The sequence below is a fragment of the Drosophila ficusphila genome, unplaced genomic scaffold, assembly GCF_018152265.1.
Source record: "Drosophila ficusphila isolate 14025-0441.05 unplaced genomic scaffold, ASM1815226v1 contig_414, whole genome shotgun sequence".
Taxonomy (NCBI): Eukaryota; Metazoa; Arthropoda; class Insecta; order Diptera; family Drosophilidae; genus Drosophila; species Drosophila ficusphila.
The window spans coordinates 15,743,754-15,759,723 of NW_025064328.1; the positions used below are offsets into that span (position 1 = coordinate 15,743,754).

At 43.0% G+C, this 15,970-nt stretch overlaps 3 protein-coding genes across 4 annotated transcripts; 2 read left to right on the forward strand and 1 right to left on the reverse strand.

Annotated features, from left to right (window-relative positions):
- Positions 1-1,958: 1,958 nt before the first annotated feature.
- On the reverse strand, positions 1,959-10,769 carry LOC108101946 (photoreceptor-specific nuclear receptor). Of its 2 annotated transcripts, XM_017206532.2 has the most exons (10): positions 10,400-10,769; positions 8,369-8,708; positions 6,149-6,252; positions 4,903-5,017; positions 3,529-3,584; positions 3,131-3,448; positions 2,773-2,981; positions 2,486-2,647; positions 2,267-2,431; positions 1,959-2,203 (listed from the first exon to the last, which is right to left on the reverse strand). In XM_017206532.2, the coding sequence occupies exons 1-10, from the start codon at positions 10,443-10,445 to the stop codon at positions 2,021-2,023; spliced, it is 1,698 nt and encodes a 565-aa protein (XP_017062021.1). In that variant the 5' UTR covers positions 10,446-10,769; the 3' UTR covers positions 1,959-2,020. The 2 variants fall into 2 exon arrangements, with proteins under 2 accessions (XP_017062021.1, XP_017062020.1); XM_017206531.2 differs by lacking the exons at positions 4,903-5,017; positions 6,149-6,252.
- A 2,919-nt stretch (positions 10,770-13,688) lies between these two features.
- Positions 13,689-15,137, forward strand: LOC108101812. The gene is made up of 2 exons (XM_017206289.2): positions 13,689-13,705; positions 13,762-15,137. The coding sequence occupies exon 2, from the start codon at positions 14,246-14,248 to the stop codon at positions 14,546-14,548; it is 303 nt and encodes a 100-aa protein (XP_017061778.1). The 5' UTR covers positions 13,689-13,705; positions 13,762-14,245; the 3' UTR covers positions 14,549-15,137.
- A 140-nt stretch (positions 15,138-15,277) lies between these two features.
- Positions 15,278-15,838, forward strand: LOC108101939 (WW domain-containing protein C660.06). The gene is made up of 2 exons (XM_017206523.1): positions 15,278-15,381; positions 15,439-15,838. The coding sequence occupies exons 1-2, from the start codon at positions 15,343-15,345 to the stop codon at positions 15,775-15,777; spliced, it is 378 nt and encodes a 125-aa protein (XP_017062012.1). The 5' UTR covers positions 15,278-15,342; the 3' UTR covers positions 15,778-15,838.
- The last annotated feature ends 132 nt before the right edge of the window (positions 15,839-15,970 follow it).

Sequence of the window (15,970 nt, forward strand, 5' to 3'; positions counted from 1 at the left end):
TTTCTGAGTGTAGTTGTGCTCTTTGATTCGGAGTCAGAGAGCGCGTGGCGCTATTCCCTCTCTCGTTCTCTCTCTTTCCCACGCAGCATCCCCAGGAGGAGCATGTTGTCCGTTGTTGTTGTCCGCAGCATATGTGCAGGAAGTGGGGAGCACTGAGCAAGTGAGAGAGAGAGAGAGTGCTCTCCCATTTCGGACGCACTTTACGACGTGGATGTATTTGCCTACGTATATGTATGGGTATTAGCTCCTTGGCTATTTTGTATCTTTCCTGCCTCCGCCCGCTGGTTGTTGTTGTTGTTTTTGCATTCTAATTTTACGCACTGGATTCCTGAGATGCTTTCATATTCCATTCCCGTTTGATGATTTATTGACTGCAGCGGTAATTAAAGGGCCTTTAGCGCTGCTTTTTATCAACTTCGCTCGGTGACATTGGAGTTTTATTTATATTTTGTTGTGCGCGCACACCCACACCATGACCGAAACACTACGCACTTGCTTACACACACATTTACACACCTTTGCTAGGAAATTTTCGGTTGGCTTTTTCCATTTGTAATTCCAAGTTATTTCACTTGAACTTTACCATTAATGCCGATTTAATTGCACATTTTACGGGCCAGACATTGACTGCAGTTTTTCCGACAACTGTGCGTTTTGTCTTTTTGTTTTTCCGGGGAGCGCATTCCTTTCGCATCACTCAGTCACTTTGGCTCAAAATTGGAGCCTGTGCTCCCGCAGATTACTCCCACTGGCCAGTGTGACCAACCGGCACCAAGGGCTCCAATCAGGGTTGAAGGTTTTCGTGGAGCGACTTTGAATCCTTTGGCGCTAGCCTTGACTGATAAGAAAGTAAGCTCAACGTAAAACTCAAGGACTTTTACAAAAATGATAAGAAGCTTTGACTGAATTTGTTTTCTTTTTAATGTTTTCTTTTTTAAAGGGTTTGGCTCCAGATTCGGTCGGCCTAATAATTTTTTATAATATTGTTTAAAAACTAAAAAAAACTTTGTTGCGTATACGTTATTTTTGTTAGGATCAGATCAGGGGCCGAAAAACCGACCATCATTATAAGAGCTATGAGCTCCGGAAGTGCAGATGTTCTTTTTGCAACATTATCAGGAGAAAATCAACCTTCACCAAATTAAAAAATTTGAATTTAAACTTGTCATCAACTGCTGATAACAGCAGTGTACAATTCCCATTTTAGCGGCATCTAACTGTGGTTTTTTGAACTATATTTTTTTACATTTATTTTTACGCGATTATTCTACACGATTTCTTGTGAAGTTCATGGAGTTGGCCAACTGACGAAACAACCCTTGTCGGCGTTGCCAGATGAATTGGTTTTTTTAAGTACACAGTTCAAAAATTTGTTCAATAAAGTTCGAACTTCTTAAAGTTATTAGGGTGGCGCCCAGCGACCTGTCCGCCGTTCATTAAAGCACAATTACCGCCACCTCCACATTGCGAATTTAATAAAATGATAAACGTCGGGAAGCTATCCTTCTTCGGCGAAAGTGGCCTTTAACATGGTCCTTCGGAAGTAGGAACTAAGGACGGGAGCAATCCGAAGCCGTTTTTCCTGCCGTTCGATGAATTCCACCTTAGAAATGAAGATGGCCACTTATGGTTCTTAACTGAAGGACTGAAAAGCGCTGGTGAGGATGGTATTGAAGCTAAGCGGGCAGGAGCTGCGGATCGTCTTATCTGAGGAGGTGTTTTTGTTTTAGTTTGATTCGATTCCCTTACTTCCCTTCTCTTTTTAGATACTTTTTAAACTGGACAGTTGTGGTTCACCTGTTGAGCCACCCAGAGCTGGCCAAATTCTTCGTTGGTCAACAATAACAAGACAAATGATCGAGCTGCAAGGTGCCTTTTTGGCAAAGATTTCCCTTCCCGGTTGACCAACCGCACCTAGTTTGCCGTTCATGGAAAATAGATCTACAAGAGCCGTGCCATTTAACATTCAAGACACAAAACATATTTATTTAAATTTGTCATAACTTAATGCACGAGTTAACTAGTTCTTATACATGTCGCAGAGCACCTTCTCCATGGGCGTGTTGCCAATGGTGCGCTGGAAGAAGATGGCCTCGATCTTGTGAGAGCTGATCATCCGCAGCAGTGGCAACATGAGCAGGAGTCGTCCGAACCTGGCGATCTGGGCCGTGAATTGGGTCTTTGTGTGCTGCGACAACATCACCTGTTCGAATAGTAACAACAGATGATCTCACAATACCAATTGCATAATGTATAGCCTACTTACGTGCGCCTGATCCTGCAGGTTCTCGATTTGCGCCGGATCCTTCAGCCCGCGTGTTTCCGGTCGAAACAAAACTATCGCCTTGAGACAAGCGAACTCTGCGGGATCCACGAGGACCGCCTTGTACTTGCAGAAGATCTCGTGGAGGGTTCGAACATCCGCCGCAAGCTGCCGCAATTAATTGATTATTATATCTGAAGGAAAAACGTGGACATGACTTACCTCCTCCTTTGTCATGCAAGTGTCCCCGTTGGCGTTGTTCTCCAGGTTGTTGCAGTGTTCCGCCACCGAAAAGAGGGCACAGCCCGTGGGATCTAGGGGAATGCACCACTGGATGGCATTCAGCAGGAACAACTCAGACCAAGACTCCTCGAGCAGAATCACCTGACACAAAAGAGGATGTTGTATTCTTAAAACCACATACTGAATTGAAAACAGAAGTGACTACCCTGTGTCTTCCATTAAAATTTCACCAGGTAGCTTAAAATCTAGGAATAATATAAACCCACCTGATCCCGAAAGGAGAGGCGTGCGAAACTGGGCAGGTTCTTGGCCCACTTGACGGCCATGAAGAGCAGCCGGGCACTCGTCTCATAAACCGTTTCGTGCTGATGAGCGTAGAGATTGGGTGACATGAACTGTGGCATGATGAAGCTCGAGTCCGATCTGCTGACCGCGTGCGGCTCCTCGTTATCATTGGTTACATCTATGGAGTCGTCTGGAAAGTTAACCAAAGGGGATTGGATTTATATAATAAAGCAGATCTATGTACACTACCACACGAAAGCAATCTAGTTTGATTTATATAATTCGTGTTGTAATTTCTCAAAAATATCCATTTGCTCTTCTTATTTTAGAGGTACCCACCATCATTGTCGTTTTCCATCGTGGGACTGGAGGAGCTTATCGATGAGACACTGCCGCCGGCGTTGTTCTTCTCCTTGGCGTTTTCCGGCGCCGGGGAGCTGGGATCGATGGAGTGGTTGCTGCTCGAGTTGGTCGAGTGGGAGACGTTGCCGCTGTTGGCCATCTCCATGCCGTAGGCCTTCTCCTTGGGCGAGTGGTGCACCCCGGCGGCATTGAACATGGGAAAGCTGCCGGCGCCCATGTGGTTCGCGGCCAACTGCATCGAGGAGGTGAGGTGGTTGTGGTGCAGCAGTCGTCCCGTCGGCAGGCTGCCCAGTGCTGTTCAGGAATCAGGGAGAGCAGTGCATAAGTTATTGAGTTATGTGATAAACCATCCGCTGGGGGCAGCAACTACTCACCGGGCGGGGGGAGGAGTCCGGAGCCGTAACAGGGCGGCGACAGTAGCACGGGTGGTCTGCAAATTGGAGTTGCCCGCAGAATTGGGCGGTTAGATAGAGTTATGCAAACGACAAGCCAGCCACGCCACATGCACTCAGAAAAAACCGGAGTGCTTTCAATAACATAAGTATTATATGTATTGGAAAACCATTTATTCCATACTTTTATATTCACTTATATAATTGATATCTCTTTAAGGTTTTGTATTTTTGTATTATTTTGTACTTAAATATTTTTATAAATATTTATCGCGATTTAAAACACCCAAAATGCAGTCGTAATTAGTCGTAATAAAATGTTTATAAAAACATTAAGGGGGTCTTCCTATGTGACGGCCTGTTTTTTAGGGATATTTTAGGATTTTTTTCTACGACCAGTAAATATTTAGAGCTTCGAGTTTTTTATCATTTGTTAACACATATTTGGACAGTATAAATAAAAAATTTCAGCTAAAAATATTCAGTCAAACTAGAGTTACAGCGCTCTGAACACCCCCGCCTCGAAAAAAAGAGCTCCCACTTCCTCCACGATTCCGGCTGATCGGCTTATCAGAAAAAAAAAAATAAACGGCGTTTTAATTTGTAGGCTTAAATGCACGGAATGAACTACAATCAAATGAATATAAAAAAAATTGGATTTTTGATAGACATTTGAAAAAAAGTTGCAAATTTGGCGTTTTTTTTTTTTGTTTTTTGCTATAAAAAAATCGAAGTTTTGAAAATTTTCGATTGATAGTAGTTCATTCCATGCGTTTACATATATTGAGTGTGCCCTGTAAATTTCAAGTAATTCGGTCCAGCCGTTTCTGAGATACAATGGAGGAAAGTTTGAAAAACACAGTTTTGAGAAAAACGCGTTTAAAGTTTCTAACTGCCAACTCAGCGCTCCGAACCGCTCTTTCTTTTACCTGCTGTATCTTTAAAACGACTTCGAATTTTCTAAAATCGCTTTACTACCGTATTCTAGACATGTTAAGGGAGCAATTTATGAAAAAAAAAAAAAAATCGATTTTTTCAATCCATCACATAGGAAGACCCCCTTAAGTGCTATGAGAATAATTCCCACAGAATACAGGGATGGTCAAAAGTATTTGGGTGAAATATATTCAGAACTTGATCTTGCTCCGCTTAACTTTTGGCATCAATGGAAAGTGCATCATTCAAGCGGCATTTAAATTACCTTTCCATTGATACCAAAAGTTAAACGAAGCAAGCTCGAGTTTCGAGTATACTTCACTTTTATTTTGTGAAAATACTTCTGACCACCTTTGTATAGAACTTAGAATAAATACTGAAGCATTTTTCTCGAGTGCACGGCGGTGGAAGGAGACTCACCCGAAAACCCCGACGGCCACGGCCGCCTCTCGCAAGGCGCGTCCGTGCTCCATCTCCCGCAGCGTTTCGGGCCGTATAGTGGCCGTGTTGCGGGGCTGTCGCTCATTTTGCACGGCTGTAATTGGAAAACAAATGCAACTAGCATGAGCACTCAGAGTCTAGTTGATGGCGGCAGTGGTTATGGACGTGTCCGTAATGAGGAAATGTCACACTGACAAAATCGCTCCGAGGCGCACAGGTAGCGGGAAACACACACACAGGAAACAGGACGAAAGCCGGAGGACGCGTGTGCCTCGGCTTTCCTCATCAGCATACCAGGATATACGGAGTCTCCCGAGGACGCGAGCCGCGCAAGGACATCCATTGATGGCAAATTGGTTTTGCGGTCACGTGCCGCTCACGCCCACAAATTGTTTCGCCATTTGTTTATGCAATTTCACCGCACAATGAGGCCCGACCACAAAAGCTACTTCGCTAATGGCGGATCCACAAACTGTGGCTATTTTCCATACGGCTCGCATAATTTACGGCTAAATTAGAGATCCGTAATTGAGTCGGCAAAGTGTGTGAATCGTCCCTTGGGATAAAATATATCTTGAATGCGAAGCATAAGCAGGAAAATGTGTGTTTTATAATCCTTTCTTTAATTTACATAATAATTATGTTTCATAACAAAAACGATTACCTTTTAATGTCAATGGTAATTATTTATTTATACGTTACGAAATAGTAATTTTTATCAAATCATATTATTGCCCCGAATTTGATTAACAAAACTTCACCTCAACCATAAATAAAACCACAATGAGTTCGTATTGACATTGTAAACCTGAAACTGACTGTTCGACTATTTACTATTCAAGAAACCGAACCTCTGTTCGCTCGAACTTTCTGCAGCCATCAAAAGAATGAGGAGAACTTTCAGTCGAAGTGAACAATTGGGGTTCAGTGAAGTGGCAGCGCTAAAGCTGCACAAAATCTGTCAAAGACAACAGGAGCAGCAGGTAACAAATCAATTGGGTGAGCAATATGTAAATAAGGAGCACCCTCGCTCGCCAGTGAGCCACCCCAAAAAGGAGGATGCTCTTTCCGAAGGACTCAGTTTCCTCGTGGGAAAGGGTTAGAGTTTAGTGGAAAGCGGGAGCACGTGTGCCGGGCTTTTGAGGTCCTGTTAAAGACCAATTAAACCCGGTTCAGTTCATTAGAGCGCGCTGAGTTATGATAATGCAGTCGGTAATGTACTCACCGTCCTTGTTCATTCCCATTTGAAGGCACTTCTTGAGCCTGCAGGCCTGACATTGGTTCCGATGGGCCTTGTCCACCACACAGCGTCCAGTTCCCGCCTGGCAGCTGAAAGGGAATTCGGAATCGATTAAAATAGTGCCAGGACCTAATCAGGTTATCCTGCGCAGACAACGAGGTTGGTAGTGTCAAAAATTGCAACATTTGTCGATTTCGGTGGCGAACACAAAGCAGCAGACTAAGGCCAACCGAGCGGAAGTTCAGCCACAAGAGCTCTTCTGAATCTGCTAGATACACAGGACCTTCCGTTCCATCGACCTCTCGTCCTTTGTTCTGCCCCCGTGGAACCTTAATCAAATCAGGGCTGAGTGGCGTGTCCCACCCACTGAAATCCGGTCCAGAGAAGCCATTTTTAGCCCAGTCATCGCCTCCCTTTTTGCCACTAAGCCTGCGCCAAAACTCAAAGATGGCCAACGCTCCTAGGCAGCTCTGGCAGTCCATTTCGCTCCCATTTTATGTCCTTCGTGGCGCCTCGTCTCGAGTCACTTAAGCAAATGTATCCTTGAGACACAGCCCTAGTGTGTAATTGAGGTATTTTGTGTATGCAAATGTCCGATTTTCGTAAACAAATCAAGGAGATTGGATATGTGTGAATGGGCGTCCCATTCCTTTGCCTTGCCAAGTTGTGTCTATAAAAATAATCACATAATATCCCAGTCTCTGAACATCCAGAAATAGACGATGAACGCATCTACGTAGACCAAAACCACACAGAAAGAATCCGTAAAAGAACCAAATTCCCATCAAGGCTTTAATAATTAATTTAGTTCTTTATAAAAATAGTTTATATTAAATAGTTGGTAACAAACTATTCGATTAAATATATAAATTCCGAATCGGACATTTTATATGTTCTTTCCTTCGAGTTTGGCTCGAAAGTTCTGATTGGAAGCAATTGATTATAATTGAAAACGGCTTAATGGGACCACCGGAGACAAGGATATAAAAAGGACCAGGGGACAGATTGACTCTGTCGACCATCGGAAAACAAGTCACGTCGGTGAAAATATACACTAGACCGGTTCCCGTTCGTGCCCCTTATCCTTTCCCTGTCCCTGTCCCTGTCCGGAGTGTATCCCTCGCTTAGTCATTCCTGAGCAGGGGAGGATGTGCTCTATTTTATCCCGGGCCAAAGAGAACCGCCCCCATTTTTTGACTTTGTTGCGATTCGGCTTAGTCGTCGGTGGGCGAAGACGTCGGGAGTGCGGATGAGGGAGGGTGCCAGGTCACATTTGGCCAAGTGTTTTGCGCTTAAGCCCTCCATATCAATCTCATGGGACCGCAAGGATATAGAGATTTCGACATTTGTGATTTACCGCGATGGCTGGAAAGCCGCAGAGCAAAATACACATTACTGTATCATAACTTTATGTTTTTGCCGGCATTGATTCTGTCGCATTGGCTTATGGGATTCCTTGTGATTTAATGATAATTGAAAGCCTAAAACAAACTTTGTTCAGTTTTTGACTGCTTTTATTTTTTTTGTCGGGAAATTCCCGATAAAATTCCGACGTCAAAAAAGTTTTAAGCGATTTCACTTTAAATTCAATTACATTTTAAGCTGCAATCGGGGGAGAAGGCAAAGTGGCATCCGCACATGATGCCATTTTGGGCACAAAGTCAACGCGAGGGCAAATATGCGCATTCAAAAGTTGACGCTCAAATCCCAAAGATTTGAATAATTGTAATGAATTTGGCAGAGCGCGTAATCCGCCAGACGAGCCTTTGGGCACAGCGCCCCTTCTCCAGCACCACCCACTTTTGGGCAAATGTTGCAACATTTAATGGAAACGAAATGGTAATGGCTGGATTTAGGTCCATTGTTAAGGGTACACAGGAAAAAGCGAGCTGATTATTTTGCCATCTATCAAGGAACTTAAAAAGGGGATTTAAAACAATATGCAACAACTACAATGTACAACCATTTTAAAACTATTCCCAACAACTAAATGTTTACAGAAGCAACATTAACTGAACTTTACGCCAACATTACTCACATTTTTCTATGATTTAATTTTGGTTAATATTCGAAATATGGTGCCTCAAAATTAAGTAATTCTCAGTGGCTTAGGTAATATCTTTTAAGAGTTTTAAAACCACTTTACCATTACATTTCAAACTCAAAGAACCTGAAAGAAAAACAATTCTCTCCGTGTAAACCTACCGATAAATGAGTTTTCGCCGCACGCTGCGCTTGAAGAATCCTGAGCAGCCGTTGCAGGCCAGGATTCCGTAGTGCTTTCCGGAACTGGTGTCTCCACAGACCACGCAGATGAGTCCCAGATTCTGACCCTTAATCCGGGTCATCGACGAGGGCTCCTGTGCCGAGGAGTGGTTCATGGAGTTGGCCGCCGCTGCAGCTGCTGCACCGTGGTTCCAGCTCAGCAAGCGACCGACCACATTCTGGCCAGCGGGATGAGGGGGCGGAGGCTGTGTGGGCGGGGCCACGCTCCCTGACGTCGGTGGGGGCGGCGTGTAGCAATGCCGCTGGGGACTGTGGAGCCCTGCAAAAGACATGGTAATGGTATCTCGTAATTAATAAATTTAAAATAAGTATTACTTCTTCTTCAATTGATATCTGCATTATTATCACACATGTTTCAAAAACTGTGAAAATGATTCAGTTAAAGGCAGATAATATTGTAATGCTTTGTTCGATCTCACTTAAGCATAAACCATTCAAAACTTCCGACCTGACCTTAGATCTCCCCCTTTTCCCTAAGTGCTAACGGGTGGTGCAATAAAAAATCACTTATGTAGTTCATTTAAATTAAATCTCAATTTGTCAGTTGTACCGGATTGTGGTGGTCGGGGAGGACCTGCCGATCTTATCCTTGCGTGGCGACATCGACGCCCTGTAATCCGCAAATATATTTACACATTCAATTAGGGTGCCATTAAGCCAAACGGCTCTCGCTCTCGACCAGAGCGTGCCGAGCAATCTGTGCGCAAAATTTGCCTCGGGGGACGATTGTTTTGCCATCACACCCTAATTTGATTGTAGTTTCCTTACTGATTTTTTGATGCACTTAACCCCCGAAGGACCGAGGACGAGGACACATTTGCTACACTCGCCACTTGGCTGTGCGCTCGACCATTTGGGTTTCGTCCTGGGCTCTGGCTCCGGATCGCAGGACAAAGTCAGAATGCTTTTCAGCCGGGACCAACTGGCAGGGCTGCGGTCTAATGCCGGCGGATTAGCGTCATATGCTTGTATTTTCCGGGTCTCCGTCTTTGTTAATTTTATGAGCTCGTTGAAATTCACTTTGGCCCACACAAAAGTGTTAAGGGCGCTCGCTGGCTGTGTTTTGAATTTCTGAATTTTTGGCGGCCTGACTCGAAGCCTAATTCAATTTGGTGATTATCGCAAATTGAATTTTCTGGGCCACTCGTGCATGCCATCGGGAAGTTGGGCATCGATTTAATTTGAGTGTCTCCGCAGACAGCTCGTTGCAAATCGCTGATTGGAATTGGATATGTGTTATCAGAGCAGTCAAAACCAATCGAATTGTTGCTTTTCGTTTGAATTTTCGGCAAAATATTTTTGTTGGTCGGTTTTTTGTTGTTTTAGGCTTATTAAAACCAGTTTTTTAAAACCAATTCCTAACTAACTATAAGTTTATTGTTTAATTAAAAAAGTGACAACTTTTTAGACAACTTCAATTGGATTAGTTTGATTTATAATTGATTTTAGTGGTTGACATCCCGCGAAGAAGACAACACATTTATTATATGTTTTTCCGACGAAAATTTTAAAGCTAAAGATAAAGGATTAAATGTGTTTAAATTAATATAATAATCCGAAAACATTTTTTGTTTATGTCGTGCCTGGAATTAATTGAATAAAATTATTTTCTTTGCCAACACTTGATTTTCTTTTCAATTAACCTTTTTAAAATCTTTTTTTTTGGTATGACTCAAATTGTCTTCAGCAAAAAAAACCAGGAAAAAATGTAATTATGTTTTACAAGCCATTTCCCTTAAAACGTGATTTTGCCCCTTATTTAAGAAGCATATAAGCGTTGTACTTTTTAATTTTTCTCATATGCTTGTCGCCTTTTAATATACAAAATTATGAACATCTGTTGGCAGATAGCAATGATCACGTTATTTATAAACGGTTTAAGCACCACTCCATCACCATTTACTTTTAAGCCTCTGGTATTTTGAGTCTTTCAGTTAGATTTAAATTTACCTTGGGATGAGGGGCGCGTTTCAGATGAACTTTCTTCTTTATTCATCGTGTTTTTTTGGAGAGTGTATTCAAATCGCACGGAAACTTAGGGTTCGGTATTAGGCAACACACTAATTTTTTTTAAAGCAACACTATTAAAACACAATTATTAAGCTCCATAATTATTTTTATCCTTCGAGAGACGGCGGCAACTGCAGTGTCCTTCCGATTCCCGCTGATGAAACCGAACCAACCCGATCCGACGGCACTGCGAATATGCGGCGATGATGATGTTAACGTCTCGATGTACGATTCCAGATTCCGGATTTCAGATTTATCATAAAAGCGTGACAGGAGCTAAACAGTGATGTGTCCACTCCAGCAGACGGCCAACCAGCGCCAGGACTAGGAAAAAAAGCATATCGCAGGATATAATCCGCGGTCGCTGAGTGGGCAGAGGGTGTGTGTGTGAGGACAAAAAGCACGGCACACACACACCCACCACCAGCAAGAGCAGAGAGCATCGAGCATCGAGCAGCGAGCAGCAAGCAAGGAGCAGTGAGCGAAGGATAACCGCACTCCACCCACCCGCCAACGGAGACTTTTAGTGGCAACTCTGGTGGCGCATTTGCTTGTTGGCTTGCTTTGATTCGTTCCTTCTTGATGCTGCGGCAGGAGCTTGTCCTTGTTAGTGAGTGTGTGTGCGTGTGGGTAAGCCAAGCCACAATCGCAATCTCCAATAAACACCCGGCTCTGCGCTCTCTGCGCACACACACAAGCCCACTGCACACACTGCAAAAAGCAGAGAGCGCTCGGCCGCCATCATGACTCAGAACCAGAACCAGAACGGGAGGCGGGCGGAAACGGAAGTGCGGCGGGAGAGCGAGCAAGTGGCAAGCGGAGCAATGGTGGCTCCCCACCAATACACCCACAAGCCGAACGACGCAGCTGCGCGGCTGGCGCTCCTATAATCGTCTTGGGTTTTGACATTTTGTTTTTGTTTTATAATACCCTTTGTGATGTCGGCGCTTTCGAGTTGGCTCCGGTCTTTCCCGCGTCCCTCTGCCGCCCCCTTTGACCCTCTTCCAACGACGTCACTCTTGGCCCCGTCTTCTACTGGCCCCCTCTTCCACCCATCACCTCCCAGTTAACTGTAATTGAATTGAAGAGAAAACTGTTTTTGCTGGTGTACACAACCTGGTATCTGCGTGAAGTGGAGCAACATTTATAGCTAAGGGAGTTAAGAGAAGTGATTGTTAATACGAGTATACAATTTTTTAAACCAATTTTTTTCATAACAATCCCTGAAAATTTGGAAGTGTTCCACATATTTCGCATAAAAACAAACAGTTTTTCTTAATATTTTACGATTTTGGTTATTATTAATTGATAGTTATTTATAATTGCATGATGTCGACCTAAAACTCAATTAGATCATCAGTTCAGCCAACTAAAAACTTTATTGAAATTCTGCGAATTTGGCTTGCAAGCTAGGATGTACAAGATGTTTTTGCTGGCCTGACATGCAAAAACTAGAGTTGAGATTTACCCTCAAAATGTTGTAGTCGCCTTTAGAGTCCTCTGTTAATCTGTTAAATACAGATGCTGGGTCTTACAATACCATACACTAGCAAGTGGATATCAGCAAATTAAGAAAGGTATTTAATGGTCATTTTTCAATTTAATAAATGTTTATTTTCTGGCTTATAAATAACAAATGTTTTTGGTAGTGTATTGCCATTTATTGTACATTTTATTTACCTTTTGTATATTATAATTTTGTGGCTTATTGCAAAGCGCTGCGATTCAAGGTTTTGTTCAAAGAGAGCCGAAGGTGCCCCCGGCTCCACTAATCCAATAATCGATAAATGTTGCCTCCAGGCTGAAACCGGGTGGCATGGGGAATACAAGCGGGGGTTTTGCTTCGCTCCCCGATTTTGTTGTGGGGCTTTTGCCATGCTTAATGCGCCGACATTAACTTTGTAACAAATGAGATGTCGGAATACAACAGTCAGGATCCTGCCAAGCCGCAGCCCCTCTTCGCTCCTTGCTCCTTTCTCCTTCCGCCGCTCCTGTCTCCACTTTCTCGCTCTCTCTCTTTGGGGGAGAAAGCCAGAGAGCAGCTGCGGCTGGCAGAAGTTTATGCTCGGGACAAAAGTGAACAAATGCAAAAGTCAAAGCGCTTTGCCGCCATGGCCACGCCCATCTCGCCGAGGGAGGAGCAAGAGATAGCGAGAGCAAAGGAAAGAGAGAGAGAGCGGCGTTATCCTGTAATAACCGTGCATTAAGGACTCCAGGCTGTACGAGCGGGACAGCCATTTCTGAGCGAGCGAGACGAACAGAGGCGACGGCGGGGTTGGTTCTTGACATTTGAACGGCGACATTTCGCATTGCCAGGATACATACACGAATACACCCACACCGACAAATCTCTGCGAATCTCACCCACCCAAAAGGGAGGGGGCGTGAATGGGGGCGGTTGGTTTTTGCAAACCTCATCAAGTGCAGTGCACTTTATTTAATCAATCAAAATTCATGGGCAGACTCTTTTATTCAACATTCAGACACTTTGTATCTTTGATTTACGTTCCATTAAAGCACGATTCCTTAGTTCAGTAAATTTGCTTCTTTACGTAGCGGTTTTAGGATCGTCTTAAGGTAGTTTTTTTATATTTATTTAATTAAAAAAAAGCACTGCTTTTCAGTAGCATTATATAAAAACCTTAAAAAACGTTAGTGAAACAACTCGTTTATTCGCATTTTATTAATCTCAAGCTCTTCAAATGTTCCAAATTGTTATCAACACAAACGACTACATACTTGTGAATTAATTGTTCAAATAAAACTATTGTACTATAAACAATCTTAGTACTTCCGAAAAACGCTGGAAAATGTTGGGTCATATTCGGATTATCGTCGAATTTGTTTCTTCCAAACACGCCTCCTCTGTTTTCCTTATCATTTTGTTGTGGTTTGCACCTAGTGTTTAACCTTTGTCAACGCTATCAAATTTTTTGGGTTTTTCTACAGGGTAAACTTTACTGAATGAGCATCTGCATTCAAAATATTTTCATTGACCGCTTGTTAAGTTTAATTGAATAATGACAGGATTAATATTTACCATTATTGTCATCATTAAAATTTTTTAATAACTAAATAACTGTTTGAAGATCGGAACCCTCGGTTCAATGCAAAATAAATAATGTCCACTAACAGGTAACATTAGGTCGATCCTGCTAACCCTGCTGTTTTTGTGGGTCGGGTATAAAAGGAAAAAACCTTCGCATTCGACTCTTACTTAAAAAAATAGAGAACATGAAATTATTGGTGAGTAAACTAATTAAAGAAAAGAGTGTTTGAAACTCATATTTCATTTTTTAAAGATGTTTGAGCTTGCCCTGGTGGGCGCTGTTTTGGCCAGACCTGGATATGATGGAGGATTAAAGACAGAGGTAGAGTTTGTCGGTCAGAAAGGATATGGCGAACCCAATCCCCAGGTCAGTGTGGAAGGATATTCCGGCGGAAGAGGAGGATACGGCGGAGGAAGTATTCCTAAAATACAACGAGGATACAATCAGGGCGTACAGAGCCCCCCATTAGGTTTGGGAGGCTATTCCGGCGGACAAGGAGAATACGGAGGAGGAATCGGTCCTAAAATACAAGGAGAATATGGTCAGGGCATACCGAACTCCCAAGCTAGTTTGAGAGGCTATTCCGGCGGACAAGGAGGGTACGGAGGAGGGATCGGTCCTAAAATACAAGGAGAATATGGTCAGGGCATACCGAACTTCCAAGCTAGTTTGAGAGGCTATTCCGGCAGACAAGGAGGATACGGAGGAGGGATCGGTCCTAAAATACCGGGAGAATATGGTGAGCGCATACCGAACCCCCAAGTTAGTTTGGGAGGACAAGGGGAATACGGAGGCGGTCGGGACGGACAGAACACCGAAATTGCTTTGGGAGGATATTCCGGCGGACAAGGAGGATACGGAGGAGGCATCGGTCCTAAAATACAAGGAGAACAACTTGGAGAACCCGAACTTGAACATGTCCCATGTCATAATCACGGGCATCATGGAGGATACGGGCATCAAGGACATCACGAGCATCACGAACATCATAGAGGTTACTAAATCGCTCTTTTTCAACATAAAAAAACATAAAGAATAAAAGTCAAAATTATCGTTTCCCTATTAACTGAACACTATAATCTTGTTACATATTATGTATAGGAGAGGTTTGAACTCAAAGTAAGGGTGAGAGGGTTAAAACAGTCATCCAAAGTCTCCATGCAAACATATACATAACAAATCATATTGACATCGACTCGGAAGGTGATGATGATACGGATCAAGAATATTTATGCTTTATGGGGTTAAAGGTCTCCTGCATCGCAATTACAGCATCCTCGGCAAGGGTTCACAAAAACAGAGAAATAATCTAGGCTTAAACATCGAACTTTACTTTTATCTGCCCTTATCTATAAACGGCAACACCAGACATAACAAATCCTATCGGGTTTCAAACGTGCCGCGTATAAAAGTGCACAATCATTCATGTGAACTACAAATTATTATTCAAAAACAAAAACACTTGCCTAATTTGTGCTTCCTATTTCTGTGATTAAGATTTTGTTTTCAAATAAACGCTATTGTGTGCGCTATCAAACTTGTGGGTTTTTTACAGGGAAACTATTGTTTAATGGGAGTATGATTAGGAGTAGTTAATTAGTTAATTAAACTGCTCAAGTTTAATTTGAATGTAAGTTGGTCTAAGAATACATTTTTGTTCAAAGATTTTTCTTTTTTATGGTAAAATAAAGTAGGTCATATTGAAAGATTAGTAATAGAATCACGTAGCGATAGAATTGATTAGAACGCAAAGAAACTGGGTGTTGTTTAGTCCGAACGAAATAGCGATTAAATTTCGAGGGTCTGGTATAAAAAGGGCCAAGCATCAAAATCATGTTCAGTTTCAAAATCCAAGTCAAGATGAAATTACTAGTAAGTCTGCTGGTCTGTGGAAAGAACACAACAGATTCTAAATGCTTTATCCTTTAGATTGTCCTGTTTGCCTTAATGGCCGCTGTTTTGGCCAGGCCGCAAGGAGGATTCGGTGGTCAAGGAGGATTCGGCCGAAATCAAGGAGGGTTTGGGGGTCAAGGAGGATTCGGCGGAAATCAAGGAGGATTTGGCGGTCCAGGAGGATTCGGCGGCCAAGGAGGTTACGGCGGAAATCAAGGAGGATTCGGCGGTCCAGGAGGTTTCGGCGGAAACCAAGGAGGATTTGGCGGTCCAGGAGGTATCGGTGGTCAAGGAGGATTCGGCGGCGGACCCGGAGGATTTGAACACCAAAGACATCATGGTCATCATGGTCATCACGAACACCGTGGATATTAAATTCCAGACTTATAAAAACCAATTATGAACAATATAAATAAACAATCTGTTTCCAAGCCAACTGAACATTGACCTTCTGGATTGTTGTCATATTTTCGTTTTAATTTTTTCCGGCCGATGATAAGGTGTACCCTTTAACCCAAACATTAAAAGTGCTGCTAGACAATTTCTCTTTCGGCTGTCGCAAAAAAAA

Bases quoted from the DNA above. Each gene is read 5' to 3' on its own strand.
- LOC108101812 (XM_017206289.2), top strand. From the start codon at position 14,246: ATGGTGAGCGCATACCGAACCCCCAAGTTAGTTTGGGAGGACAAGGGG.
- LOC108101946 (XM_017206532.2), bottom strand. From the start codon at position 10,445: ATGAATAAAGAAGAAAGTTCATCTGAAACGCGCCCCTCATCCCAAG. The intron at 6,253-8,368 runs GTAGGTTTACAC...ATTCCCTTTCAG, and splicing joins CGGCGAAAACTCATTTATCG to CTGCCAGGCGGGAACTGGAC. The intron at 2,432-2,485 runs GTAAGTCATGTC...TAATTGCGGCAG, and splicing joins CTTGCATGACAAAGGAGGAG to CTTGCGGCGGATGTTCGAAC.
- LOC108101939 (XM_017206523.1), top strand. From the start codon at position 15,343: ATGTTCAGTTTCAAAATCCAAGTCAAGATGAAATTACTA. The intron at 15,382-15,438 runs GTAAGTCTGCTG...TTTATCCTTTAG, and splicing joins AAGTCAAGATGAAATTACTA to ATTGTCCTGTTTGCCTTAAT.